The 27316-nt window shown below is 42.0% G+C and overlaps 2 protein-coding genes across 6 annotated transcripts; one reads left to right on the forward strand and one right to left on the reverse strand.

Annotated features, from left to right (window-relative positions):
- Positions 1-221: 221 nt before the first annotated feature.
- RTF2 (replication termination factor 2) lies at positions 222-27096 on the reverse strand. Its single transcript, XM_053958189.1, has 9 exons — positions 26964-27096; positions 25627-25721; positions 24772-24865; positions 23913-24052; positions 22686-22764; positions 6738-6851; positions 3577-3631; positions 3340-3432; positions 222-1409 (listed from the first exon to the last, which is right to left on the reverse strand). The coding sequence occupies exons 1-9, from the start codon at positions 27030-27032 to the stop codon at positions 1225-1227; spliced, it is 924 nt and encodes a 307-aa protein (XP_053814164.1). The 5' UTR covers positions 27033-27096; the 3' UTR covers positions 222-1224.
- On the forward strand, positions 10102-17556 carry LOC128796494 (beta-1,3-galactosyl-O-glycosyl-glycoprotein beta-1,6-N-acetylglucosaminyltransferase 7-like). 5 transcript variants are annotated; one of them, XM_053958185.1, is made up of 7 exons: positions 10102-10379; positions 10561-10643; positions 13138-13430; positions 13923-14024; positions 14708-15738; positions 16173-16268; positions 16990-17556. In XM_053958185.1, exons 5-7 carry the CDS (start codon positions 14763-14765, stop codon positions 17214-17216), a joined length of 1299 nt encoding a protein of 432 aa, XP_053814160.1. In that variant the 5' UTR covers positions 10102-10379; positions 10561-10643; positions 13138-13430; positions 13923-14024; positions 14708-14762; the 3' UTR covers positions 17217-17556. The 5 variants fall into 5 exon arrangements, with proteins under 5 accessions (XP_053814160.1, XP_053814161.1, XP_053814163.1 ...); XM_053958186.1 differs by lacking the exon at positions 10561-10643; XM_053958188.1 differs by lacking the exon at positions 10561-10643 and having other exon boundaries at positions 13204-13430.
- Positions 27097-27316: the final 220 nt, after the last annotated feature.

Below are 27316 nucleotides of genomic sequence, written 5' to 3' on the forward strand. Positions count from 1 at the left end.
AATAAAAGCCCTACTATGGGACACCTTTAGTGCAGAAACTTCATTTTCTGTAAGCAACAAATAATAAAGAACATAATGAAAAGAATACAGAACAAGGAGAACAAAGCTGATTTCTAGCCATGCATACAAAATGTGCCTGAATGCTTCCTGGAAGCTCCAGCAAACCTCAAACTGTTTGATGTGCTCACATTTCTGGAAAACAAAAAATTCTTACCACCATATAAATTCTGCAGCAAACCAATTTTTAATTATACCTATCAAAATAATAATAAAATCCCAGCAGTTTCATTCAAGCTGTTTGAATCATGGAGACCACCTGTGAAAATATCAACACAGCATTTGAGTCTGCAGGTAGCTACTGCCAATTATAAATGGGGACACTTTTAAAATGATGTTACAAGGATAATTAATCATTTTCACACACAAAGGTAACAAGCTAACATCATGCAGTGGTTTTAAAAAGCCTCCTACTTTCTGCATTTCTATTCTGGTTAGTTTGTGCCAAGATTAGAAAAGCAGATTTCAATTTTAAAAGAGGGAGAGAGGAAAGTGAAAAACTTCCAGCCTTCCCTCTGGTCATCCCATGTGGGTATTATGGGATTCAAACATTAACAAGGGAATATTCTGCTGTTAGAAACAGGCTCCAACAATATGGACAGGGATGTTGCACAAACATTTTCATGGCTGTGCTCTCATGTAATCTGTCAAAAGGTAAATTACTTGAAAATACCTGCAGAACCTTTTAGAAATATATAATGCTACTGAGGGCCCAGTTAGCTTGACAAAAAAAAGGCATTATTTCTATTTTTGCTGTCAGAAAGTTACAGAGGGTTTGAATTCTGTAGTAATACACTGAAAACTGTAATTACACAATTATTTTGTGGCACAAATCAACAGAGGAGGACAGCAGGAACTTCTCCTCTCCTCCTCCTCCAGAGGACACTATGACTGAGGACAGCATCCAAATGGGAGGAAAAAAGGAGAATTTTTGTGCAAAAATTCCAACATTTCAGAATGAAATCTGCTGCTACAACACAGATTCTGCTGGTCTGCTTCTTATTGAACAGAAGCTGCAGCTGACAGAGGCTCTCCAGCTATGAACAGGTTTACAAGCAACTCACAGAGGAGTTCCAGCCAGGAGCAGATCAGCATAAAAACTCTGCAGCAGAGCTGGACAGAAGGAGCCACGGGGGAGGAAAGGAGCCATGGATGCTCCTGATGCTTTCAGAAATAGTAAGCTGTGTGAGTAACCCAGTTGGAACACTCCTCCTTGGAACGTTTTGCTGAGCTGTGAGTTGTAAAAATAGATTTGTAAGCCTCAGACTTGTCCTCGCTGTCTGCAATGGATCTCTTGGTGGTGGTGGAAGGAGCTTTATTGACTTTTCCTGGGACTGATGGGTTTCCATTCTCTGAGGGGAAAAAGGAAGAGAATGAAGCATGACAGCTTACAATGGATAAAGGTAATTAAATAAAGATGAAGAACAGTGTTTGAAAATTAAAATGCATGCATTTTTCTCATAAATATCTCCCATAAGTGGATGCAACAGCTTTTAGAAATCACACTCAAAATACATTTAGAAATCTTGAGAGAGGAATTCTGCAAATCTCTTGCACTGCAATTCAGCACTGACAACATTTACTCCTCCAAGTGAAAAATGGCTGAGCTCTTTAGCAACGTGGAAGCCCCCAGCAGCCTGCAGTATTGTTTGGAAATCAGCTCCCAAATGCCAAAAACTGAACTTGTGCCACACCTTTCCTCAGGGAATCCCTCTGTCCCCTTTATTCTTTGCAAAGTTATGACCAACAACAATGGTCTGCATCATTTTATGTCTGTAGTGGGGAAATTCCCATCCTCTGTTTCTGATACCACTTTTCTCAGTGTATTTTATCCACTGCTACATAAAATTCCCTTTTCTTTTTTACTATTTCATCTCCAAAGTTGCAGGATGGTGTTTGAAAAAGCCAAGTCTCTGGTGCAGAGAAATGAATGCAGAAATTCAACATCCTGAGTCAAACTCAGGCACAGGGGCTCCCAAGAACTGTGTGTGAAACCCCAAATCCCCACAGAACTGTGTGTGAAACCCCAAATCCTCATGGAATTGTGTGTGAAACCCCAAATCCTCACAGAATTGGGTGTGAAACCCCCAAATCCCCATAGAATTGGGTGTGCAAACCCCAAATCCTCACAGAATTGGGTGTGCAAACCCCAAATCCTCACAGAATTGGGTGTGCAAACCCCAAATCCTCACAGAATTGGGTGTGCAACCCCCAAATCCTCACAGAATTGGGTGTGAAACCCCCAAATCCTCACAGAATTGGGTGTGCAAACCCAAATCCTCACGGAATTGGGTGTGAAACCCCCAAATCCTCACAGAATTGGGTGTGAAACCCCCAAATCCTCACAGAATTGGGTGTGAAACCCCAAATCCTCACAGAATTGGGTGTGCAAACCCAAATCCTCACAGAATTGGGTGTGAAACCCCCAAATCCTCACAGAATTGGGTGTGCAACCCCAAATCCTCACAGAACTGTGTGTGCAATCCCAAATCCTCATGAATTTGGTGTGCAACCCCAACAGAAACAGTTTCAAAAGGCATTTTTTTTTTTTTTTACTCCCTCAGAAAATAAAAACCTCATTAATATTATTAGAATTACGAGGTCGCTCAACATCCAGGAGCAATTCTCATCATCTGGGATGAAATATTTTTAAAAGTCTCTCCTGTATAAAAGCAGACAGTAGAGGGCAGGTCAGGCATTGCTGATGCAATTTCAGCTTCTCCCAGTTTATCTACAGATCATCATTCTCAGATTCTTCAAATTATTCTGATACAGGGTTTAATTCTTCCCACAGAAACTTTAGACTGACCTTAAAAATGTACCCATTCTGTTTGAAAATATCAGTCTGGGGACAGTAAACAGCAGAATAAATATTAAATAAAGAGAAGGCACCATTCTTTGGATTTAAGGGCTGCCAAGTTTACTCAAAGCTTCAAGGCTGCTGTAGGTTCATCAGCTCATCCTAAAGTTCTGTTCCAGTGTTCCCAAGGACACACAGCAAATCAGCAGGTAAAACAGAGGATTAAAAGTTAAATAATCAGGGTTTTTTAACAGAATTCATCCAAATAAAATGCCATAACATAGTTTTTGATCAACTGTACATCAAGAAACTGTAAATTCTCCTCCACTACATCACAGCCAGGAAAACAGACACACCAAACCCAGGAGTGTGTAAATAAGAATCTCTAATCTCATTAAGTCAAGTTCCCAACTTAAAGCAATATTAGAATGACATAAACAAGCAAATCTGGTCCCGTTTTCACATCAGGATTAACTACCAACCTGAACTTTTGGTGAAGATAATCTGCCTGTTTTCCCCAGAGCTGGAATTGACACAATCCTTTCCACTCTTAGCTTTTGAAGGACCTGGAGTATCTAAAAAAGTAAATAAATTAAAAAAAAAAAAAAAAAAAAAAAAAAAAAAAAAAAAAAAAAAAAAAAAAAAAAAAAAAAACAGAAAAATGAAATCCTGACAGCTTCAAGGCTCAGAAGGTGACCCAGAATTTGGAGCTGTCTTACCTGCAGAGGGTTCCTGCTGAGAAGCTGCTGTTGCTGTCTTGCCTTTCTTTGATTTCTGAAACAACACAAGCAGAAATCCGTAACAGACTGAAAGGAGATAAAACTCCCAGCTCGTATTTGATAGACACACAATTGAATTCAGTACATCTTTATTTCTTACCCATTAGAACTCTTACTTCCACATTTTTTGTATTATTTCTACATGGAAAAAATAATAATCTTGAGAACCCTGCAGTAACATTAAAGAAAAGAGTGCAGGACAAAGTTGGATTTGTCTGGATTTAATATTTTGGTTTGCATACTTTGGAAGGGGAGGTGTTATTCTTATTAACTGATAATCTGAGCCCACCCAGCAGGACAGTAAATTGCACAACACTAATAAAATACAATTAATTGTAGTAAATAAAGATGTTTTTCAATAAAAATGTCAGAATAATCTGGAATCTTGTCCCTAAATCCACTAAATTTTCTTTAGTCCATCAAAAAAAAATCCCTCCTGGGTACCTGTCAATAACTGGCCCCTCTGCTGCAGGATTGCTTGGGAAGAAAACATGCAAATAGTTAATCTAACTTTTTAAAAAGCATCTGTGCAGCAGATTTTCCAAATTAATTTATGTTTGTACAGATTAAGAAACAGAAAAAACAAGAAGACTCCCATTACTGGCTTTGATTACATAAAAAGAAAGATGTATTAGAACAACCATTAGCATTATTCTCACCAGATACATTCTGAATTGTGAACATGTTCTAAGCCAGCTGCACAAACTCAAAGAAAATAAATATATTTAATTCTGTTCTAAAGCTCAGGAGGACCCCTGGTGTGAAGCAAAGGGAAAAAAGCCACAGCAAACGTTGCTGCAAAGCTGACCCAGGAGGGGGTGGCAGAGGATCAGGGCCCTGCCTGCACAGCTGGCTCTGCTGGAGTCAGATCCACGGAAGGGTTTGGGTGGGAAGGACCTTAAAGCTCATCCCATGCAACCCTGCCATGGGCAGGGACACCTTCCACAGACCAGGTCCTGTCCATTCTGCCCTTCAGGCACCTGGAAAACCCCAGTGCAGGGGATTCCCACCTTTTGCTACAGGTGGATTCCCAAAGAAAACTCATTTCCCAGATGTTTGTAACTCTATGGATGCATAAATTCCCTACACAGAATATAGATTGGAGAGAGATTTCAGTATGGGCACAGTGGCACCTGAGCTTGAATCATTTTTTATTTCAGTATGGGCACAGTGACACCTGAGCTTGAATCATTTTTTATTTCAGTATGGGCACAGTGACACCTGAGCTTGAATAATTTTTTATTTCAGTATGGGCAAGGTGGCACCTGAGCTTGAATAATTTTTTTATTTCAGTATGGGCACAGTGACACCTGAGCTTGAATCATTTTTTTTATTTCAGTATGGGCACAGTGACACCTGAACTTGAATAATTTTTTATTCTGGTCCCAGCTGCATCTTCCTGATGTTTTGTCTCATGGGGATAAAGACAAGGAGTTGTCTCATGGGGATAAAGACACAGCAGGTGGAGGGAGGGAGGGAGGGAGGGAGGGAGGAAGGGATGGGAGGGAAGAGAGGGAGGGAGGAGGAGGAGATCTGGACAGCAGGTCCAGGAAAGTGGGAACTCTGCTGCCACTGGGGCTGGGGCTCCCAGGCCTCAGATGTGCAGGACAGCAGAGGCTGGTTCCAGCTGCAGGGAGCAGCTGGGGAACCAAGGTCACCACCTGAGGCTGAGAGATTTGCAAATCCTGTCCTGTCATTCTCCACTAACCAAACAAATCCCATTTGCATCTTCCCCCAGGGCACACAGAGCCCCAGGACCAGGGCACGGTGTCCTTTTGTGCTGTCACCCAAAACACCACAACTGCCCTGCACACTCAGCTACCTTGCTGTGCAAGGCATCACCTTCCAGATTATTCAAAATTATTTGCTCTAAAGCTACAGGTGGTTTGTTAGGGCCCTGTTTCTAAAGAAAACCAATGCAACCAACCACTCACTCATCTGCTGAGATCTGCAACAAATTATAAATTTATTTTTTCCCCAAACTTCTAACTACCAAGTACTGAGGGGAAAAAAAAAAAAGGAAAAAACCCTCTGAACAGACACCATGAGATTATCACTCTTATGCCAGAAGCCATCAGATATGAGATGCAGAGACTATGAAAAACAGGAAACAGAACAGCAGGATTTTTATGGAAAAGCATCCTTTTGATGTATTGCCCAGGCCCAGTGATGCTGCACTGGCACAGATGAATAAAGCCCCTGTGATGAGAAGGAATCATATGCTCCCCAGCAAGTAAACAAGCATTTGTTTTAAAACAAACCAGGGAAATATTTGCATGGCAAAATCAAGGGATGAAAGCTCCATCTCAAGTCTCAGAGGCTGAAAGCATCAGATTTATGATTTATGTTCCTGAGATCCAGCTAAATCTGAGCACCCTGGCCTGAGTCAACACTGAAGTTTTGCTTGCCTCGGCATCCTCCAGGGAGTTCAGGGCAAAACAGCAGTGCTGGCAAAATTCCCAAATGCAGAAGTGTCATTTGACAGCTCAGCAGCACAGAACAACTCCCAGCTCCCAGGGCAGAGCTGCAAGGATTTCATTTCCACTGCATTTCACCTGGGCAGGTATAAAAATGCAAAGGCCTCAACAGCATGGTGGGATTTAGGGGAGCAGTGATTGCTGAGGACTGTGAGAACCACAAAACATGATGAACTTTCACACTCTTACAGCACCAGCCCAGGAATGCACAGATCCCAACATCCTGTTTCTGACAGAGGCCAATAAAAGATCTTATTTTATAAGGTATTTTTTAATCTTATTTTATAAGATCAAAAAACTGATGCCGTCATCAGGAACTGCCACAAGAAACACAGGGATGATGTAGCTCATTACTAGAATGAATTCATTTCAAGAAAACCCTGAAATATTGCTGCAGGTGTCTATTTTGAGTGCACGAGGTCAGGAGAAAGTTTAGAATGTACAACTTCAAGATGCTATTGGCCAAATACACACAAAACCCCCATCGCTTTCCAAAGTAGTGAGTAAATACAACACAGCTCATGGAGAAAATTCTTCCATCTTTATAAAAATCAGCAAATCTAAGAGCAGATTCATTGCAGACAAGAATTCTTCCAGTTTTATAATAATGTATAAAAATCTTACCTTTTCTAATTTACTTTTAAGCCTTCTTTCCTCCATCCTTTTCTTCAGAATTTCCACATCTTCTTTATTACCATTAAGGACAATCACATCTTCCTCTTGAAAGGGAATGCCACACTTCATGAAAGAAAGGACAAAATTGCATATTTATTTTTCTGTTTCCTATAAACAACACTCTGAACTAATTCTTTTTTTTCATTTGTGTATTTTCTGTTCATGGGTTCCTTGTTTTACAAGGCACAGATGTACTTAAAAATATTCCTAACTAGAATCTATTTAATTTACTGAACCCTACAGCTAAAACCCAAAAGAACTTTCTGATTTTTAGTTATGAGTGCATCTGATTAATACCTTGATGCCGTTCTCCTCTAGAATTTGTCTTTCACCTTAGTGAGATAAGAAACAACAACTGATGGGAGCAAAGGTGTTATTCCTCTGCATGTGGAACAGACAGCAAATTTTTCTCTTCAACTGGTAGACAGGAAAACATGAAGGGTTTTTTTGGGTAGGTTTTTTTTTTTGTTTGTTTTTTTGTTTTTTTAATTTTACTGTGGGAATAAAAAGGAGTCATAAAAGCAAAATAGTTCATTACCCTTGCCTTGCTGCCTCACTGGATTGTATCACAGAGACCATACCCTTATCTGATTTATCAAACACTCCCAAGTTTCCAGCTACTTTCAGAAATTAATCTGGATAATGGCTGTAATGTGCTCTGTGTACCTCCACATTTGCTTCATGGTTGAAGGCACAGATGTTTTCCTGTGCACATTTGCAATCATTTGATGTACCAGCCCATTGACCATGATGTTTTCTTGTCCAAGATCTCAATTTGCTTTTTTTTTTGTTTTGTTTGTTTTTGTTGTTGTTTGGGAGGGGTGTTTGTTTTTGTTTTGGTTTTTTGTTGTTGTTGGTTGGTTTCTGGAGTTTTTTGGGTTATTTTGTTAAATGCAGAAGCTTCCTATTAATCTGCAAGATTAATTTATAATCCTGCCTCTGCCATTACTGTTCTTTTTCTAAATGAAGGTTTAGAAAGGTTACTCCTGTATTTGCAGTAGGAATTAAACAAATGAAAGGACATCTAGGCAGGACTTTGCTCAAGTGCACAGCTTCAAAAATGAACCTGAGATTGAGAGGAGAAACAGGGGTTAGAGAGAGGCACGGGACATCAGGCAGGAAGAGGATAAGTCACACACAAGAAATGGGGGAGAAACCCACATTTTTCCATTTCTACTCAATGAGGAATAGCTCCAAAATCAAGAATTTCAGTCTTCATTCTGAGGCAGGAGCTGGCAGCTGACTTGATTCTAAAGCAGCCCCACAAGTTCATTTCTAGAAGCCCCACATTTTCTTTTCTAGGGTGGTTCCTAATACAGCATTTTTCAAACATATTTTGTCAGCAGACTCTAATTTCATTAAATGTTGCATTTTGAAAGAGCAAGCAAATCCAGGTTCCCATCTGGAAAACACAGGCAGAATTGTCCAAAACTGAAAAGTATTTACAAGAAACAAGGAAATGATGAGTGTTCTTTCCATTCCCTGAAAAAAATTTTTTGCCATGACAACATTGGATTATGTCAGAGACCATACCCTTCCAAACATCTTAATGAGACAAAATGTAGAAAGAAGTTTCAGTTCTGCAAATTCAGATGTTTCTTACTTCAGATTAATTAAGGTCTTGGGGCAGATGTTTGGTTTATGGTATCACAGGGTCTCCTCTGCTGTACCTTGTTTATCCTGGGCCTTTAAATAGAGATGAAGGTACTTGCTGTAGTTCTTAGCACCTTGAATAGAGGACATTCCTAAATGACATAGTTCTTATCATTCTTAAAGTAAAAAATACAGGATTTTTAAAGTAGTAATGAACTCTTAATTTGACTTTCAAATTGTAGAGCTTACAGTTTCAGCTGCCTAAGACAAAAGTTGTACGTTATTTCTACACTGACACATTTATTTTTAATAGCATCTAAAATGTAGTTCTGTGCCTGATTACTCCAGTCTTAATGTAATACAAATAAACAACAAGCAAATATGCTTTCATGTCTAAATATTTAGACCAGTGTTACAGTCTGATGTCTTCAGAGAAACCTAAAGCTCTTTCCCACATTTTAACAGTGAATTCCTGCAGTTCTCCTGAACATGACCATTGCTAGGAAATGCACAATTCCCACCAGGATATGGGACACGGATGGCCACAACCTGTGTGTCCCTCTTCTAACAGGGACATTTAGGAGGAGGATTGATCATTCATGGAGCATCTCACTGTTCATCTCCCAGCCACACAAGCTCACGTATTAAAGATTAATCTTGCTTGCTACAGTTAACTAAAACTTTTTTTAAGAGAGAGAATTTTCCAGAGGTTTAGCCATTAAAAGTTCAGGAGTGTAAGATTTGCTAAACATGTTTTTTTTTACATTGTCACCCAAGCCAGACATGCAATAGGTCAGAGAGTAAAGGGCAACTTGGGAGCAGTGGAAATTTCCCACCTATCGATTCACAAAATGTGAACTTCACTCAGAAGCTACAGCATCTACTTCAAAACCAGTTCAAGAAAAAGCCTCAATTTACAGAGTTTCTCTTAAAATCAGTGATAATTTTGTACCTGTCATACCTGCAGCTGTGCCTTAACTTACTCTGAGGTTTTCTCTCCCTTTATTTCTGACCAACGTGGTATTTTAATCAGGATCTTTCCTCCCAATCCCAGCACATTTAAGCTCAACTTTCCACTCCTTAAAGAACCTTTAAAAGGCTGTAACAGCAAACACTGGGTGTGTGAAGGACGACTCAAAGCAATCTGCTCCACAGCAGGTACACCTTTCTGGCACCAGAGAACACGTGGGGGTTAACAGCTCCTTGTGCATTTCTACCTGTGGTTCATTTCATACAGACTTTTATAATTCTACAATTCTGGCATCTGCCCTTGTTTGTTTGCTTATCTGTAAGTTGGAGTTTTAAGGGCCGGGGTCTTACAGAACTTGTGGTTTCTTTATCTCAGGGTTACAAACATGGCACGTGGCTCTACCACACACATTCACACACACCTCCCTTTACTGCTACAAGACTTACATTCTGTTTATAGCTGTGATTCATAATTATTACGTCCTTCTGTTTCCTATCTGTTTTTCTAGCCTTTTGTGTCAGCTCTTCTTATTTCCCTGGCCCAGCAGGGCTGGACCTTTGCTTACAGAAGTGTTCAGACACAGCAGTCACACTTAAACTTCTTCCTTATCTCCTTACCCATCAGGGCCAGACCCTATTTTGCAGAAGTACCAGCAGTTCCGTCCAAACCCCTCCTTTCTTATCTCCTCGGCACACTCAGGGCTTGATCTCTGCTTTGCAGGGGTGGTATCATTTACAAGAGGCACTCACGTTTAATTCTTTCACTTATGCCTTAATTCTAACTTCCGCTAAGCTGCTTATCCCAAGGGAGGGCTGCGTTTCAAGGAGATCTTTCATTTATTCTCTTCTCAGCTCCCAGCCACTGGAAACCCCCGGCAGCAGCCAATTCCCCGCTGGAATTCCCGGCTGCCAACTGGAAAGTTTCGGCAGGCGAACGGTTAAGGGCAGGAGGAGGAGGAGGAGGAGGAGGAGGAGGAGGAAGAGGAGGAGGCAGGTTCGCAGTGCTCCAGCCGCAGCTCGGGGGCTCAGGTGAGATCTCGGGGGCTCAGCGCTGTTCCTGCTCCTCGGCAGCATCGCGGGGCCATCCAGGCGCCAGGCGCAGCGCTGCCCGCGGGCGGGCTTTGCGCAGGGCAGCGCTGGAGGCGCGGAGCGTTCCCGCGGGATAGAGCCGGGATGCAAACATTCCCGTTTAATGGTTAACTCGGGACAGGCGACACCGCCTCCTGCTGAAGGACAGCGAGCCCCTGCATTCGTCTCTATTATGCTGCCGTCTCCTGGCTGGCTCTGGACGAGGTAAGGCTGCATCACTCCCATCGCAGCATGCAGTTTCTTGCTTTTTTTCCTTACGTAAAGTGGTAATTTTACTTAGAAAACACGCAAATCTGCAGTCAGGTTAATATTTTTTCCCCCTTCTTTACATTGTGACCGATGCACAGAAGGATGGAGGTCGTTACTACTAATTGTATTATAAAAAATCACAGTATTTATGCAACTTATTTTTTTTTTTTTTTGCAGCTCTGTAACTTAAGGGTTTTAAATAGCTTTCATTGTATTTGTTTTAAATTACTATGAGGTCAAATATACAAGGAAAAAAAACATAACAGGAAAAGACGAAAAATAGCAAAGATGAACACTAGAACTTCAGAAATTTACTGTATATGTATCAGTAAATTCTAACGCAGTGTTTTTAAATAATTATTTAAATAACTGGGTTTGATGGAGAAATGTTTTTACTCAATGCATCTCAAAATCCAGAAGCAGACTCTACATTCTGCCCCCCCTTTTAAACAAAAAACAAAGCAATGGGAAAAGCATTTAAAAGAACTCATTTTAACATTTTTTTTAAGGATTGAATTAGTCTTCCCTTGTTTATAAAATGTCTACATTAATGCCTGCGTAAACACCTTTCAAACAAAAAGAAATCAGCTATAAAAAAGTTGAAATAAGTATTTAATGCTTTTCCAGCATTTTATTAGAAGATGAAGCATTCCCAAGTCATTTGTCTCACTAAATTACGAGGTCATACGAAGCAGACTTGATCTAAACTTTAATATTAGGCAAAAGCAAAGAGCACAGAGGAAACAGAATGTTTCGAGGTGCAGTGATGCAGTCCTAAATGCAATGGCAGGAGAAACAGCAAAAAGCAAAAGGAGTTGTTACTACAAAATGCACAGTATGTGCTAATGGGGTCTCAATGAGCTGAGCTGACATTTCACAGGCTTTTTCCAGGCATCATCATAATTCCCATTTCCTCTAGAGTTTACTTTGTTAATTGAGAAGGAGCATCTTAGGCTTACAACAATTTTCTGTTAGGCAATATCCTTAAAAGCATCCACAAAGGTGCTTGAAAATCCCTGCTTTTTTTTTTTTCCTTTTTTTTTCCTTTTTTTTTTCCTTTTTTTTCCCCCCAAGAATGTCACACACTACTCGCAGGAGTTTTAAAAATTCATACAACTTCATCCTCCAGATTTAGAAAACCTGTGCATAATGTAAGAAATGCTGCTGAGTTTTAGAGACATTCTGCTAACAGAAAATACCTGTCATGGCACTCTTACATAATAAGACTCAAGGGCAAGATAGTCCCAGACATTATGGACAGTGGACATTCCCAACGGGATCTCTTGCTCCTCAAGGGCAGCAGGAAATTTGGGATAATAATCCTGCTAAACAACAAATTTCAAATCCAGTGGCACTGACAGCTGCAATTCCAGCTCTAAATCTGGTACCAAAAAGCTTTCATTCCATAAAATCCTGAAAGATGTCAAATTCTGCTCTTGCATTTCCCCATAAACACGTTAACACTGGAGAGGAATCGCTGCCTCTTACCTGATTATGGGGTGTTTGTGTACTTCTATGCTGCCATAAAAATACAGTTTCTAGATGTCACACAGTCCAGTAGGAAAAAATCCATGGCAAGCACTTAACAGCCTGAAACAGCCCCAGAAGCTATTACTTGAAGGGTAATAAAAATTCAGGTGTATGAAACAAGCAGCTTACAGCTTGGCTCCCTAGAACTACACTTTGCAACCTGTCCAAAATGGATTTAAGGACAAAAAACTCGCCAAGTACCCTAATTCTGGATAGGTTCAGAGTTGGAAGGGACCCACAAGGATCACTGAGTTCAACCCCCAAGTAAATGATCTGTACAGGGACTGAACCCACAGTCTTGCTGTTAAGATGTTTTATATTTAATCAGGTATAAAATCCTAAATATTTTTGCAGCTGCCTGCTGATTTTATTGTAATTCTTATATTCAGAATGAACCTTCCCTGTGACATCCCAGAGATCTCACCACATTCACTAATTCAGAGGAATCTCAATGTTCCTCCTGCCAATTATTCCCTCAGAATAAAGAGTTTGTCCAAGTCCCCAGTTGCTAAGAATTTTAACCCTTCTGTACTATCAGACACTTACCCCAAGAGAACACTACATTTAACCTGAAGCCATAAAGAAAGCTTCCAAAATTAAATAATAGAACTAAGATTCCAAGTGTGTAGTTTGAATAGAAGTGTGTAATATCACATAGTAGAAAACTTAAAATTTAAAGTTTTAGAATATAGTAATATATATAAGGCAAAATAGAAGTTTTAGAGCAGAAGCTGGTCCTTCTTCTTTACCTTTTTCTCCATAAGTTTAGGTAGTATTGTGTAATTAGGGTAATTGGTGTTTCCTCAATTCCAGCCCCTGGGCATGTACATCATGGTCCTCACAGAAACCCCTCTGGGCTCTGGCACAGGATGGATTTAATTTCATTTTTAATGCAGAAATCCTGCTTTTCACCTTGCAGTGGCATCCCTGCTCTCCTGCTTTCTGCACAGCACCCAAAGGTTGACACGGATCTGATCTGCTGCAGCTTTTTGCTCAGATGGATGCAACACTCCCATCAAGGTTGTTTACCCAGTGAATGCATCCCTGAAGGCAGAAACATTCTCCTGGGAGCTGATTTCCTCCTGTTTTTCCTTGAGCTGCCTAAAGAACATCCCAGGAAAATGGAGGAGCCCTCCACCTAACACCCAGCTCTGCTTTCTGGAATGCTCAGGGAAGGAGGCACCATTCCAGCATGAAATCCAGTGCATACCAGTAAGGAGCAAAAGATAAATACATTCTTTCCCAACAGCCTAATAAGATCTTAAAAATGTGGGAATATGGAGGATCCCTTCCCTCGGTTCAATTTGTGCTCTTAATGCTTTTTGAATTTTATGTCTCGTTGCTGCTTTAACTGCAAGGTCCTCTTTATTTTAAGCTTTTAAGGGAGATACTGATTTTTTAATTAAAAAAAAAAGTATTTTCCATTTCTTTCTAATGAAAACCTCAAGCCTTCTAACCACAGCAGCATTCTTCTAATGAAACTATCTTTATAAAAATCTATTTTTCTCTCTTCCTGTGTAAAGCTAAATACTTCATGATTTGGACAGCTGCAAAATGTAAACTATTTCAAGGTGAAATGCAAATTTTCTTTTAAAAAAATCATTGAATGAAAGAAGAGGAAATTAATTACCTTTAAATAAAACAAAAATATTTTAAAAATCAACTGGCAGTTGATGGACCTTCTCCTTGGTATTTTTCCTCTAGGAATTTTGATACCACGTGCTTCAAGGGTAAAGACTTCATGTAATTGCTGTGGGATTCAGGACTGCTGCACTCTCATTCTTCTGACTGTTCAACAAGGCAAAGGTAAGGAAAAAAACCACAATGAAAAAACTCCTGTGCTGATACTGCTGTCAATTGGTTACCTCAGAATGCCAATCCTGGCAGCTGTGTCCTTATCTCAAGGTATGCACAAATACCAAAAGTAAGAAATGAGTGTTGTCCCCCAAAGCTCAGATCCAGAGATGTCAGAGGGGGGGGAAAAAAAAAAAAAACTCCGAGTCAGAAACATTAGCTGACTTTATAAGGATAAAACCCAGTGTATTTTGTGGATTACGTTTGAGCCTCTTCCTTCTGTTTATTTAATAAATTTTCTGTTGATTTAATTTACTGAATTCTGATCCTCTGGCAGAACTTCAAGTTTCCCAGGCCTTGAGGAAATCTCAGCAGCAGCTGCTCCTGAGCACTCAGAGCTCACTTCTTCCCTGGGCTCACCTCTGAGCACAGGAGTCTCCCACCTGAGGCCCCCTTGCTCAAGCAGTGAAGAATTCAAAGCCATTTTGGGTCCTTTTGTATCATTTTGAGATCATTTTGTCCTGGAAAGACAAAGTTCCTGCCTCGTGGCTCTGCATTCCCAGGGCTGAGTGCACTCAGTGTGGGCACACAGTTCCTCCTGGTACTAATCCCAGCATTTATAAATGCAGCACGAACATGGCATCTAGTAAGAAAAAGAAACAGGTTCTTTCCCTCTATCTCACTTTTCCTTTCAGATGATCTGAATGTTTAACTGGAGTATGATAAGAAGACAGGATCTGGAAGTAAAAGATGATCCCACTTCATGCAAAGAAATCAAGAGTTTTAGTGTGTGTTGCTGTCTGTATGTTCATCTACACCTTCATTTACCTGAAGGTTCCACTTTATGACGAGTCAAATGACCAAAAGTTCCGTGTCAGAAGAGCAGAGTGTGGTTTTTACCCAGATGAACTTTGCTCAGCTCTTTTTGTGGGGAAACCTGCAGCCTTCAAAATTGGAAACTTATGTCAGAAGTCCTACCAGGCCAAAGCACTCAGCTGCATTCAGACTTCCTGCAGCTGCTCCACAGTCCTGAAGACTCTGCATTTTATCACAAGCCCATTGTCAGAGGAAGAAGGAAATTTCTCCTTGGCCTACATTATTACAATTCACAAGGAGCTGGAAATGTTTGTGAGGCTGCTAAGAGCTATTTACATGCCTCAGAATATTTACTGCATCCACATTGATGAAAAGTCACCCAGAGAGTATAAAACTGCTGTACAGAACATAGTTAACTGCTTCGAAAATATTTTTATTTCCTCAAAAAGAGAATATGTTGTTTATGCAGGGTTTTCAAGATTACAAGCTGATATTAATTGCATGAGAGACCTCGTTAACTCCAAAGTTCAGTGGAATTATGTTATTAATCTGTGTGGTCAAGATTTCCCCCTGAAAACAAATAGAGAAATCATACAGTACATAAAAAGTAAGTGGAATGGTAAAAATATCACTCCTGGGATAGTGCAGCCCCTGCATGTGAAGCACAGGACAGAGGTCAGCTACAGGGAGTATGTGCATTCTGGAGTGCCATACGTGTACCCAGCAAAGGTCAGGAAAGCTCAGCCCCCACACAACCTGACAATCTATTTTGGCAGTGCCTATTACATCCTCACCAAGGACTTTGTGGAGTTCACACTGAGCGACGCCCGGGCTAAAGCTCTGCTGGAGTGGTCCAGGGACACCTACAGCCCTGATGAGCACTACTGGGTCACCCTCAATCGTTTACCTGGTAAGTTTGGCATTTCTGCCACAGGTAACCCCAGCTGGGCAGGGCCTCAGGCAGGGAGAGGCTGTGAGCTCGGAGCTGAACAGCTCTGAGTTGCAGAAATAAAGTCATTTCTTCAGCTTTGCTGCTGCCCTTTTGAAAAGCCTCATCTGGAGGCTGAGAAACAAAGCTTGATTGCAGGAAATTGCTACTTCAGTGCAGACCAGGAGTTGGAAAAATTCTGGTTAAAAAGAAGTTTTTTGCTGCATGAAAGTTTTTGCTCTCAAGAAATTAAAAAAAAAAAAACAAACCAATAATACTCGAATGATATCTGTTCTTACGGCATAAATATCTACAAATAAATACTTAATGTGACTGCAGTTAAGAAGTGTCCAGCAGTGAAAATTTTCCCTGTAATAAGTAGAAAAAAATCTTATCAGAGCCTTTTGTTTTTAAAGATGCTCCAGGGGCTACACCCAATGCAGGCTGGCAAGGAGACCTAAGAGCCATTAAATGGAAAGATCAAGAAGGGATCTCCCACAAAGGATGCAAAGGTAACGTGAATTTTGATCATGAACTTAAATTTGATTCACTGGTGAGCATCACTTGGTGATTACATATTATTTAAACCAGCTATTAAATGTGCCTCTGTGGTCATATATAATTTATTTTGGAGGTATTAAATAAAACAAGGCACCCTATAAATTACTGCATTATATCCAATTAAAGAGATTTTGAGATGTATGCTATATTAATATATTAGTTACATATTTTATATATTTTGAGATGAGCACAGTATCCATACACTGACAAACCTTCTTTTAGCCCCTAATTACCAATGCACTAATTTATCTGATCAGTTCAGTGGAGGGGCTTTACCTGACAAGGATATTTGTCAGGAACTTTCATCAACATTGGCTTAAATCCCTTCAGTTTGAACAACAATAAAAAAGAATAGGAAAGCATGCAGAAATAATTAAAATCCCTAAGTGTGCAAGCTGAGCCCGGGTGTGATTGAGCAGGGAATCCCACTAGGAGCTCAGAACATCTGATGCCCAACTACAAGATTTTGTTAAGCAGAGCAACCCAGCAGGGAAGCAGCTGGAGGTAACAAACATCTATTTATGTAAAACATAAACCTTGTCTTTACAATATTGTGGCATCATCCTCCAGCTTGATTTCTGTGCAGAAACACAGAGGCAAAAAACCATTTTTAAAAAAACGCTTCCGTTCATCTTCCCGCTGCTGCCACACCTCTCCAATTTATCTCTGCAGGTCATTACGTCAGAGACATCTGCATTTATGGCCTGGGGGATCTGCAGTGGATCATTGAGTCCCCTCATCTGTTTGCCAACAAGTTTGAGGCTGGCAGGAACCCCCTGGCGCTGGAGTGCCTGGAGCGGCGGCTGCGGCTCAAGGTGCTGCGCCAGGCTCAGGTGCCCATCGAGCAGCACTGGCGCCTGCAGGAGCACAGCCACTTCAACATGCAGCTGGACGTGTGAGAGCAGCCCCCTCCCCAGCAAAATGTGCAGCATCTGGCAGAAAAAAAAGGACATTTACAGCCACAGCTTCGCTCTGTGCATCGAGGGTAAAGGACAATCCTGCACTGCCTAAATAAACGGGTTCTATTTATTTTGGTAGCAATGAGTTCATTCCCAAAGAATGTCTGAAATCAAGGGGGGAAGTTCATAATCCAGTAAGTGACTTATTTACCTGGAAAGTCAATATTCCTCATGTTCACAGCCAAAGCATGAAAATAATAAAATGGAAGCAGTGACTGAACAAAGATTAAATATGGAGAAATAACGAATTAAAGTCATGGCCGCTGAATGTCTCATGAAATGTTTTGAGTAATGAAGTTGATGCTAAAATTTCAGAGCTCGTACATAATTGACAAGCAGTTTGTGACACAGCCCATGCCACTGGAGGGGTGTGGGGTTGTTTTTGTTTCCCATGGCCAGCCACATCCCTAATTTCATTTTGTAGCATGGCAACATCACTGCTGCCCTTCCCAGGCTTTGCTCCTAATAACAGAAGGATCCTGCAACACATGTTTATCTCCAAGTCTCTGTTCTGAGTCTCTGCAGGAGTTTAGGGCAAGGAGACAGGGGAAATTTGAGGCCAGGGATTACAGTAAAACTGAGCAAAAAGCCATTTTTCAAACATTTTTCCATCCCTAGTGTACCTGACTGAGAGAAGCAAAGAGCCTGCAGCAAGTGCAGTAACACCTGGACAACTCACTTGATTAAAAACTGCAAATTACAAATACAAATTAAATAAAAAGAAATTTTAAAAGGAGCAATTTCAATGCAATCTTCAATATACACCCAGAAGATCCCTGAGTTCTTACAAGAAAACTGGCTACAGAATGAGCCTATTCCCAAAAAAATCAAATGACCCAACAACAGGACATGAAAGTTTCTTGTTACAAACTCATTCCCAGGTTGCTGGAACTTTACTCCTCATTTTCCCACAAAAGTTTATTGGGAACATCATTTCTTGCAAATGAACTTTAACCTAAAGAAAGGCCATCTGGTCCCTATTTATTTACAAACTCAACCCAAAGGCCTGTGCTTGGTTGCCTGGATAATCCAGGACTTATTCTGTGGCTAAATACTGCTGGAGATACTTTTTTTTTTTTTTTTTTTTATGCAAGGAAATAAAGCTAAAAAAGAAAAGGAAAATAAAAGCCAGGCATATGTTCATGCTGAGCTTGTTGAGAGTCTCTCTCCAAACCATTACTGAAGCTAATGGGTCTCTGGCATGTGTTAATCATAGCAATATTCATAATTAATTTCTCTCCAGTCCACTGTAGGGCACTGCCAGGATTTATCCACTCCATGATGTCTTTTAAAACAGCAATGGAAGGTTCCTTATTGCCATCATTGCAGCCAGTCCAGTCTCCAGCTTTCACCCCTGGCACCACCACAGAGAACAACTGTACATCATTTCCAAATTGAATTAAAATTAAAAATTCAATAGCCAGGCACTGCATATCACGGGCTCCTTTTGCAGAAATTGAACCAGGCAAAAAACCTGCACAAAAAGGTCTCTGAAAATACAATTTTGGTACGACTTGACCCATGTCAGCCCAGGAATTGAAGCGTATCTTTGCAGCATGACCTTCTTTGCTTAAAGGATTTTGTATTTGAAACAAAATTTTAGGAAAAATATCCTTAAACCATTCTCAAGTAATAAGAAATAGTATTCAACTCATTACTGTGATGACCATGACAACATCACCTCCTTGAAACACACATGAAAAGCCTTCATGAATTCTGTGTTCTTATGTTAAGAGTTGATCAATCACAACTTTCAGACCTCAGCAAATATTTGTTAATTGGGTGCCCTAAGAGCAGAAATTGCCAAAGTGACCCTGGTTCCAGGAACCACTGCTGCACACCCAGCTCTGGATCTGACAGCCACGGGCAGAAATTCTGTTTCAGAAAGCTTCATATCTAAATTAAACCTGGGGTTAAGTGTTTGAAATGGCACAGAGCTGAATAGATAGGGCACTATTTCAAGTCTGTGTTTAGCTGACTCTGAAAACAAGTCCAAAATAAACTCTGAAGTGATCCAAGGAAGTACATTTTAAATGCAATCTTGTCCTTAACTTTCTAAGTGACCCCCAGAAGGACTTCCAGCACCAATCCCATAACCTCTATCCTGTCCCCACAGGACTTGTAGCATATTTTACATCCATAGGAACTTCTTAGAGAGTCAGCTTCCAAATTAAAGCATAATTTCTGTCAAATAGCAGACTTCCAATCAGCAGGCACCAAAAACTGCTCATGCAAGAACCTGCAAGCCAGTTGGAATAAAAATTCCAAAATATTTGGGCACTCCAAAATCCACAGACCTACACAGATCACCACAGACTTGCTATCTCCAACATCCCAGCAGATACACAAAGAGGGAGCAGAGACAGTCTTACTTGTTCCTTTAATTTTATGCTGGTGGAGAATTAAACACCCTGCTCCAAATGCAAGTTTTAAACTGGCAGATTCCATCACAAATAATTCTTTCTGAGGAACAGGAGGCAGCAGAAATCCCAACCTGCAGAGCTGTTGCAAGATATTCCACATCTGGAAGCAAAGTTATTTCTCTTCTTGCTGACTGAAAAGTGACTAAGTCACATTTTAGCATGTGACAGTGTTGAGAGTTTAAATTTTTCCTTCTTACTGATCAAAAGCTCAAATCAAATCCACTTCTGTGTAAAAATGCATTACAAGATGTATTTGCACTACTAAGTTGTTCTGTTTCAGACAAAAGCTCTTTTCCAACTATTTTAAGTCTAAGTAGAAGCCACAAAATTTGTGTCCAGCACTTCATCGACCAAGTCTGCTCTCCAACTTAAACCAGCACTAAAAAACTCTCACTGCTCTTTCCACAAATCTTTGAAAGCCAAGAAGTTTTATATTTTGGCAAGACAGTTCAGAGCATTACCCTGCAGGCAGTGAGAGACAATCTCTCTTTCTTTCAACACTGCTCCAGTGTCTGACTAGTCTTCTGACTTAAAATTCTCACATTAGAATGTTATTTTTTAAGGTGAACCCTTCAAAATGCTACTTAAGATGTGAAGAACAGCTTATTTTCAAGGTAAAGAATGGCCTCACACGTTAATTACATTTGACCCCACCCATGACAGTTTCCTCTCCCATTGCTGTGCTTTTCCCCAGTACCAATCCAGTCTAACTATTCCAGTAAAGCAGATAAATACATGTATTTTACACTGTCAGCCCTTCACGTGAAGTTTTTTTGAGGCAAAAGAAAGAGGACTCTAAGGGAAAGCTTGACTCCCCCTCCCTAGACCCCTTCAATTCCAGGACTATGGCAAGTGCTGGCAAGGGAAACCAAGGAATGCTCAATCCTCCATCTCCCTGAATCCCACAAAACCAGACACACCTGCACATGCATCCTGGTTTTTCTGAACACTTATCTGGTCACCTGCACACCACTGGCCAAATGGATTTCTCTGTTTCTTGTGTGAGCTGCTACAGCAAAAACTGAGCTCAGAACTGAGCAGTGAGAGGTCTGGAATCCCCTGGGGAATATTTTCAGTGCATCATTACAGCATCTCTTCCCAAAGTCCTGGGGGAAATCACTGCAGGTGGCAGGGAGCAGAGTGGGGAGGCTCTGGGGGCTCACAGCCAGGAAAGAGCTCTTGGAGAGTTTGGGGAGCTCTCCTGAATCCCACACGTGTGGGGATGGAATGGCCCAGAGCTCCAGCACTGACACTTCTCCACTTTCTGCAAAGCTCTGGCATGATGTTTGTGATGAGAATCTGTGAAAACACAAATTCTGCTGAACTCTCCTCACATCCCTCTCCAAAGTCACACAGCACACACGGGTGGGATGGCACAGGCCAAACACAGAAGGTGGCAAAGCCAGAACAAAGCAAATGCTGTGGCTCACGTGGGGCTCACAGACAGATTCTGCCTCAAAATCACTGTAATTCCTAAAATGCAATAATTAGCACCAGCAGAAACACGTATGAGACAGCCCACAACATCAAACATTCTCTACTTCAATTTGTTTTGCATTAACATAATCTGGAGAGGATTCTATTCATCAATAAAGGATTCCAATCTGAGCATACACAACGCACAATACTTCATTTTTCCTTCTTCATTAGCTCCTTTTCCTGTATGTGCCATTGCTGCAGAAATGCAGAATGTGCTGCTAATTAAACAAACTGTGAGACACCACAAAGCACAGCAACCACTTCCCTCTGCTCCTGTTCAGAAGAGTTCCACTCCCCTTCTTGATTCTGAAGAACAGCATCAGAATACACCCAAAAATCTGCCAAATCACTCTTTGACCCTACTCAGTGTGTTCTCTCAGCTGCAAAATCCAGTCATGAGAGGATGAGAGACTAAATATTACATGCATTTAATTATTTCTAGAAGAATCTTTCTGAATATTGTGAAGAATTTCCAGCTGCATGCTAAATGCTCATTACTGAAAAAAAAAAAAAAAGCCAGGGAAAAATATGTGAGATTCATTTGTTTTTTATACAATTATCAGACTGGCCAAACCATGGATAAAACATCTCATTCCTGCATTTTATGCTCTGGTTACACCCATCCATCAACAAAAATTTAGATGCAAACAAAAAAACCTCATTAAAAATAAATGAGTATCTGCCAGGAGGAAACAAAGCCATTAGGACAGACCAAAATGAGCACTGAAAGCAGCAATGTGAGATTAAACCTTACAATATTCTACAATTTACCAAGACAAAAGTGTTTCCTTCCCAGGTCTTGTTTAATATAAATATACTCCATGTTTTATACAATATCAGGGTGTTCACAGAAATTAAATAACTGCCCAAGTGAGGCAACTCTCACCACAAATCTTGCTGATAATGAAAGTAGTGATAGAAAAAAAAGGGTATTTGCTCATTTTATCATTGTCCTTAGCTACAAAAAAAAAAAAAATGTACAATGAGATCAAGCTATGTGAAATTAGGTCAGTATTTTCTACAGTAATTTTTAGAACTGCTGAGACTTCTACAAAGTTGGCCCCACCCAAAAATTAAAAAAAGCAACACCCAATGTCCTTCAAAAATACAAAATATAATCTGAAAATACAACCAGTTTAACCAGAGGACAGATACTGATGAAACATGAGCCATGTGCATTCAGGAAGAAAAAAATTACTAATCAACAAAACCCCCAAAACCAAACCAATCACCCTTTTAAAAACTGAAAGTAGTACCAAATATTGGGGAAAAAAGTAGTTACTGCAAAATCAAACTCGGAGAACAAAAATACTCATTTTTATAATTATTTTGAATCAGTTTTTAATTAAAAAGGCAGTGAAAAAATACTTGAGGCCATCCTAGAACAGAACTTTCACAAGTTCCATTTCAATTTACATACTCTTAAAAACTCTTCTTTTTAGAGCAGTGAATGCAATTGGATAAACACATACATGGCCCAACTGCTTCTACAGCTGGCAAAACTCACCTTGTGACAAACTTCTGCTTTAATTTCCTTGAGAGCACGCTCAGAGAACACACAGCCACAGTTTCTCAGGAAGCAAAACCTTCAAAGAAAAGACAACACATAAGAATTTTAAGAGAACTAGGAGAGATCTGTGCAGTGCTGGCAGGTCACAGCCCACCTTCTTTACAGGTTTTTGCACCTAATCAAACTATCAGCATAGTTAAGTGGGTAATTAATTTATTATTAATTTGCACAATGTAAAAAATGAATGAAAAATATTGGCTACATTAAACCACAATAGGCATGTTGATTTTTTTATCTTGTGTATCTCCTGGCTAATCCCTCTCTGGAGGAAGGAATTCTTTGGAACCATTAAGCTGTGAACTCCTCCTCTTCTCATCCCTCAGGTGACAAAGAAGTTGCTGCTCTGCCCAAACCAAGCTGTGAGGAAATCCCCTGCCCCAGAGCAATAAAATACAGATACAGTGCAGAGCTGCAACAGAGAATCCATCTCCAGCCTGATCCTAACACAGGCAGAGACAGAATGTGAGGAAAGGCTGGCACAGCTGGGGTTGCTCACCTGGGCAGGAGAAGCTTTGGGGTGAGCTCAGTGTGGCCTTGCAGGGCCTGAAGGAGCTGCAGGAAAGGTGGAAAGAGAGGATTTCCAAGGGATGGAGGGACAGGACACAGGGAATGGCTTCAGACTGCCAGAGGGCAGGGCTGGATGGGATATTGGGGAGGAACTCCTGGCTGTGAGGGTGGGGATGCCCTGGCACAGGTGCCCAGAGCAGCTGTGGCTGCCCCTGGATCCCGGGCAGTGCCCAAGGCCAGGCTGGACAGGACAGTGGAAGGTGTCCCTGCCCATGGATGGGGTGGCACTGGAGGAGCTTTAAGGACCTTCCCAACCCAAACCAAGCCATGATTCCAACTGCTTGATGTGACTCCAAGGGAGGTCACATCCCATCTCCTGTGCTTCAGCCCCCAAGCAACCTTTAGGCACGTTTTCTCTGCCAACACTGCCCCTACTCCTTCATTACACATCTCAATTTATTCAGGAAAAGGTTAACTCTTATCTTTCCTCTTGAATATACCACGAAAGGACACACAGAAGCCTCTTGAACTCTGAAAGTTCAAGCTTGAAAGCTGAAAGCCAGACAGATATCCCTCCCCAAGCCGTGGGTTAGCACATGGTTTCCCTTTCCCAGGCAGGTTTCCCAGTTCAGCCCAGTTTGCAGGTGGAGCCCTGACCTGTGCCTGCCGTTCATCTCCAGCCCCACCACGGGGCAGATGAAGCGTGCAGCCTGCAGGTCATCGTACTTGTCCCCCTTGATGCTCTCCTTGTCCCCACACCAGGCTGGGTTATCCACCAGCTGCAGCTCTGTCACGTTCTGGAAAAGAAAAGCACAAACCTGGCTCAGGAACAGCGTGGCCAGCAGGAGCAGGGAGCTCACTGTTCCCCTGGGCTGGGCACTGGGCAGGGCACACTTCGAGTGCTGGGTCCCCCAGTTTAGGAAGGACATGGAGGGGCTGGAGCGTGTCCAGAGGAGGCAGCGAGGCTGGAGAGGGGCTGGGAACACAAACCCTGTGAGGAACCACTGAGGGTGCTCAGCTGGAGAAAAGGAGACTCAGGGTGACCTCAGCACTCTCTGCAGCTCCTGAGAGGTGGCTGTGCTCAGCTGGGCTTGGGCTCTGTCTCCAGGAACTGACAGAACCAGAGCACACAGCCTCAGCTGCACCAAGGGAAATTCAGGTTGGGTATCAGGAAGAAGTTTTTTCCAGAAAGGGAGATCAAGCTGTGGAGTGGCTGCCCGGGGAGGTGGTGCAGTCCCCATCCCCGGTGTGTTTAACAGCCTGGGTGTGGCACTGGGCTGCACTCGATGCTCTGGAAGCTCTCCTCAGCTTGGTCACTCTGTGATTCTCTGAAACATTCAGCTTTTTTCCCCACGATTTCTGAGCCATGATAACAATCCTGAATATTTCTGCCACTGTGTTTTGCTATTTAAACACTTTAATCCATAGTGGGAGCACAAGCAAATGGGGATTTACAGCAAGACTGGTGAGTTTAACATTTGATTTTAACTTCTCACATGAAACACAACCTGTTTACCTTAATGCTCTTGATATGGGATGCAGATTCCATGGGGGTTTTATCAGGGGACTTGTCCAACAAATATTCAATGATGGCATCTTTGTTGTACAACCTGTAACAAAAAAATTCCAGTGGTTATCTCGGGCTGCCGTAACGTTTTGTATTTATAATTTTATATTTATAATTTTAATAGATTTTATATTTCTATATTTAATTAATTTTAATATATATGTTACAATGGAAAATATTATATACTTAATATTTAATACAATATACACAATTTTATTTTAGTATATTTTAATAAATTTTATATTATTTAATTTTGTATTTATAATTTAAATTTATTTTATATTTAATTAATTTCAACATATTCATATAATATTATAATATATGCTGTAATTACTATATTAAATTTTAATATATTTTAATTAACTTTACATTATTTAATATTGTATTTATAATTTAAATTTATATTTAATTAATTTCAACACATTAATCTAATATTATAACATATGCTGTAATTCCTAAATGAAATTTATTTTAATATACTTTAATTAATTTTATATGATTTAATTTTGTATTTATAATTTTATATTTAGAATTTTAATTTATTTAATATTTTATTTCAACATATTAATATAATATTATCATATATGCTGTAATTCCTAAATGAAACTTAATTTTAATTAATTTTATATGATTTAATTTTGTATTTATAATTTTATATTTAGAATTTTAATTGATTTTATATTTTTATGTTGAATTAATTTCAATACGTTTTCATTAATTTTATATTATCTAATTTTGTATTTATAATTTATATTTATGATTTCTTTCTTTTAACTCCTGAGGTGTCCAGGGAAGCATTCCCACCTGCCCAGCTCACAGGCCACGATGGGCCGGCGCAGCTTCTCCTGGCTCAGGGCACAGTAGAACCACCTGGCCACCAATTCAGCAACTTTGTCAACCTGGAGGGGGAAAAAAAACCACTCATTATTTAAAATATTTGTAAATTATTTAAGCATAAAATCAGCTCATACGTGAAGCATCCATCAAACCCCAGGTTTTTTACCAAACCTGCTCTGTGCTCTTGGAGTTAATTCATAAATTAACTTCAGCCAAAGATTTTGGCAAAATTCCTGATCAGATCTCCAGCACCCCTGGGCAGTTCCAGTCCCTGACCCCCTTTCCATGGGGAAATTCCTGCTGGTGCCCACCCTGAGCTCCCCTGGCCCAGCCTGAGCTGTTCCCTCTCCTCCTGTCCCTGTTCCCTGGAGCAGAGCCCAACCCCCCCGGCTGTCCCCTCCTGGCAGGGAATTCCAGAGAGGGAAAAGATCCCTCTGCATCCTCCTTTGCTCCAGGCTGAGCCCCTTCCCAGCTCCCTCAGGGATTCCCCAGCCCCTTCCCAGCTCCCTCAGGGATTCCCCAGCCCCTTCCCAGCTCCCTCAGGAATTCTCCAGCCCCTTCCCAGGTCCCTCAGGGATTCTCCAGCCCCTTCCCAGCTCCCTCAGGATTCTCCAGCCCCTTCCCAGCTCCCTCAGGATTCTCCAGCCCCTTCCCAGCTCCCTCAGGGATTCTCCAGCCCCTTCCCAGCTCCCTCAGGGATTCTCCAGCCCCTTCCCAGCTCCCTCAGGGATTCTCCAGCCCCTGCCGGGCTCTCTGGCCATGAGCGCCCAGAACCGGACACGGCGTCCAGACCCGCCAGCAGGGCCAGCACAGGGGACAGCGGCTGTCGCTGCTGTCACACCAGGGCTGGGACAGGCCGGGTGCCAGTGGCCTCCTGTCCCCCGGGCTCCTGTCCAGCCGCTGTCACCGCCAGCCCGGCCCCGTTCCCATCCCGGCCCCGTTCCCATCCCGGTCCCGGCCCCGTTCCCATCCCGGCCCCGTTCCCATCCCGGCCCCGTTCCCGTTCCCATCTCGGTCCCGTTCCCATCTCCGTTCCCGACCGCTCCTTCCGCAGCCCGGAGCGCTCCGGGGGCTGGTGTGATCCCAGTGCAGGACCCGGCCCTTGGCCTTGCTGAACTTCACGTCCAACGCCCTCCACAGGACACAGGGCCCGCCCTGACCCTGACCCGCCACCAGCGCCGCGCCACGCACAGGGGCCCGCGGCGCTGCCCCGACGCCAAGAGCGCCATGTCCGGCTCGCAGCACCGCGGGCCGGGCCGGGCCCTCCCCGCAGCCCCCCAGCCATCACGGAGCCCCCCCCGGACCTTCTCGACTTTGCGGGGCCCCTTGACCAGCTCATGCCGCTTGGGGATGGTGCCGCCATCGCATCCCATGGCGCTTCCGGGTTCTCCTTCCGCACGCACTTCCGTGTACGCCGAGCCACTTCCGTCGCGCTCCACTGACGCTATTGCTTAGCAACGATCACTTAGCGGCGATCACTGTTGCGTAGCAACGGGCGGCTGGGGGCGTGGTCACGGCGCAGGGGCGGGGCGGGGCGGGCGAGCCCATCGCGCCGGGACCGGGGGCGCGAGGAACGTACCAAGTCAGCGCGGGGGGGGGGGGGGGAGGGGGGAGAGGGGGTGTTCCCAGCGCCCTTGCCGCCCCTTTCCCGCGGCTT

This window comes from Vidua chalybeata, chromosome 17, assembly GCF_026979565.1.
Source record: "Vidua chalybeata isolate OUT-0048 chromosome 17, bVidCha1 merged haplotype, whole genome shotgun sequence".
Classification (NCBI taxonomy): Eukaryota; Metazoa; Chordata; class Aves; order Passeriformes; family Viduidae; genus Vidua; species Vidua chalybeata.

Coding starts and splice junctions, on each gene's coding strand:
- RTF2 (XM_053958189.1), bottom strand. CDS start 27,032: ATGGGATGCGATGGCGGCACCATCCCCAAGCGGCATGAGCTGGTCAAG. Junction 25,722..26,963: donor GGCCCCGCAAAGTCGAGAAG/GTCCGGGGGGGG, acceptor TTCCCCCTCCAG/GTTGACAAAGTTGCTGAATT. Junction 3,632..6,737: donor TTAAAAGTAAATTAGAAAAG/GTAAGATTTTTA, acceptor GTGTTGTTTCAG/AAATCAAAGAAAGGCAAGAC.
- LOC128796494 (XM_053958185.1), top strand. CDS start 14,763: ATGATCCCACTTCATGCAAAGAAATCAAGAGTTTTAGTGTGTGTTGCT. Junction 15,739..16,172: donor CACCCTCAATCGTTTACCTG/GTAAGTTTGGCA, acceptor TTGTTTTTAAAG/ATGCTCCAGGGGCTACACCC. Junction 16,269..16,989: donor CTCCCACAAAGGATGCAAAG/GTAACGTGAATT, acceptor TTATCTCTGCAG/GTCATTACGTCAGAGACATC.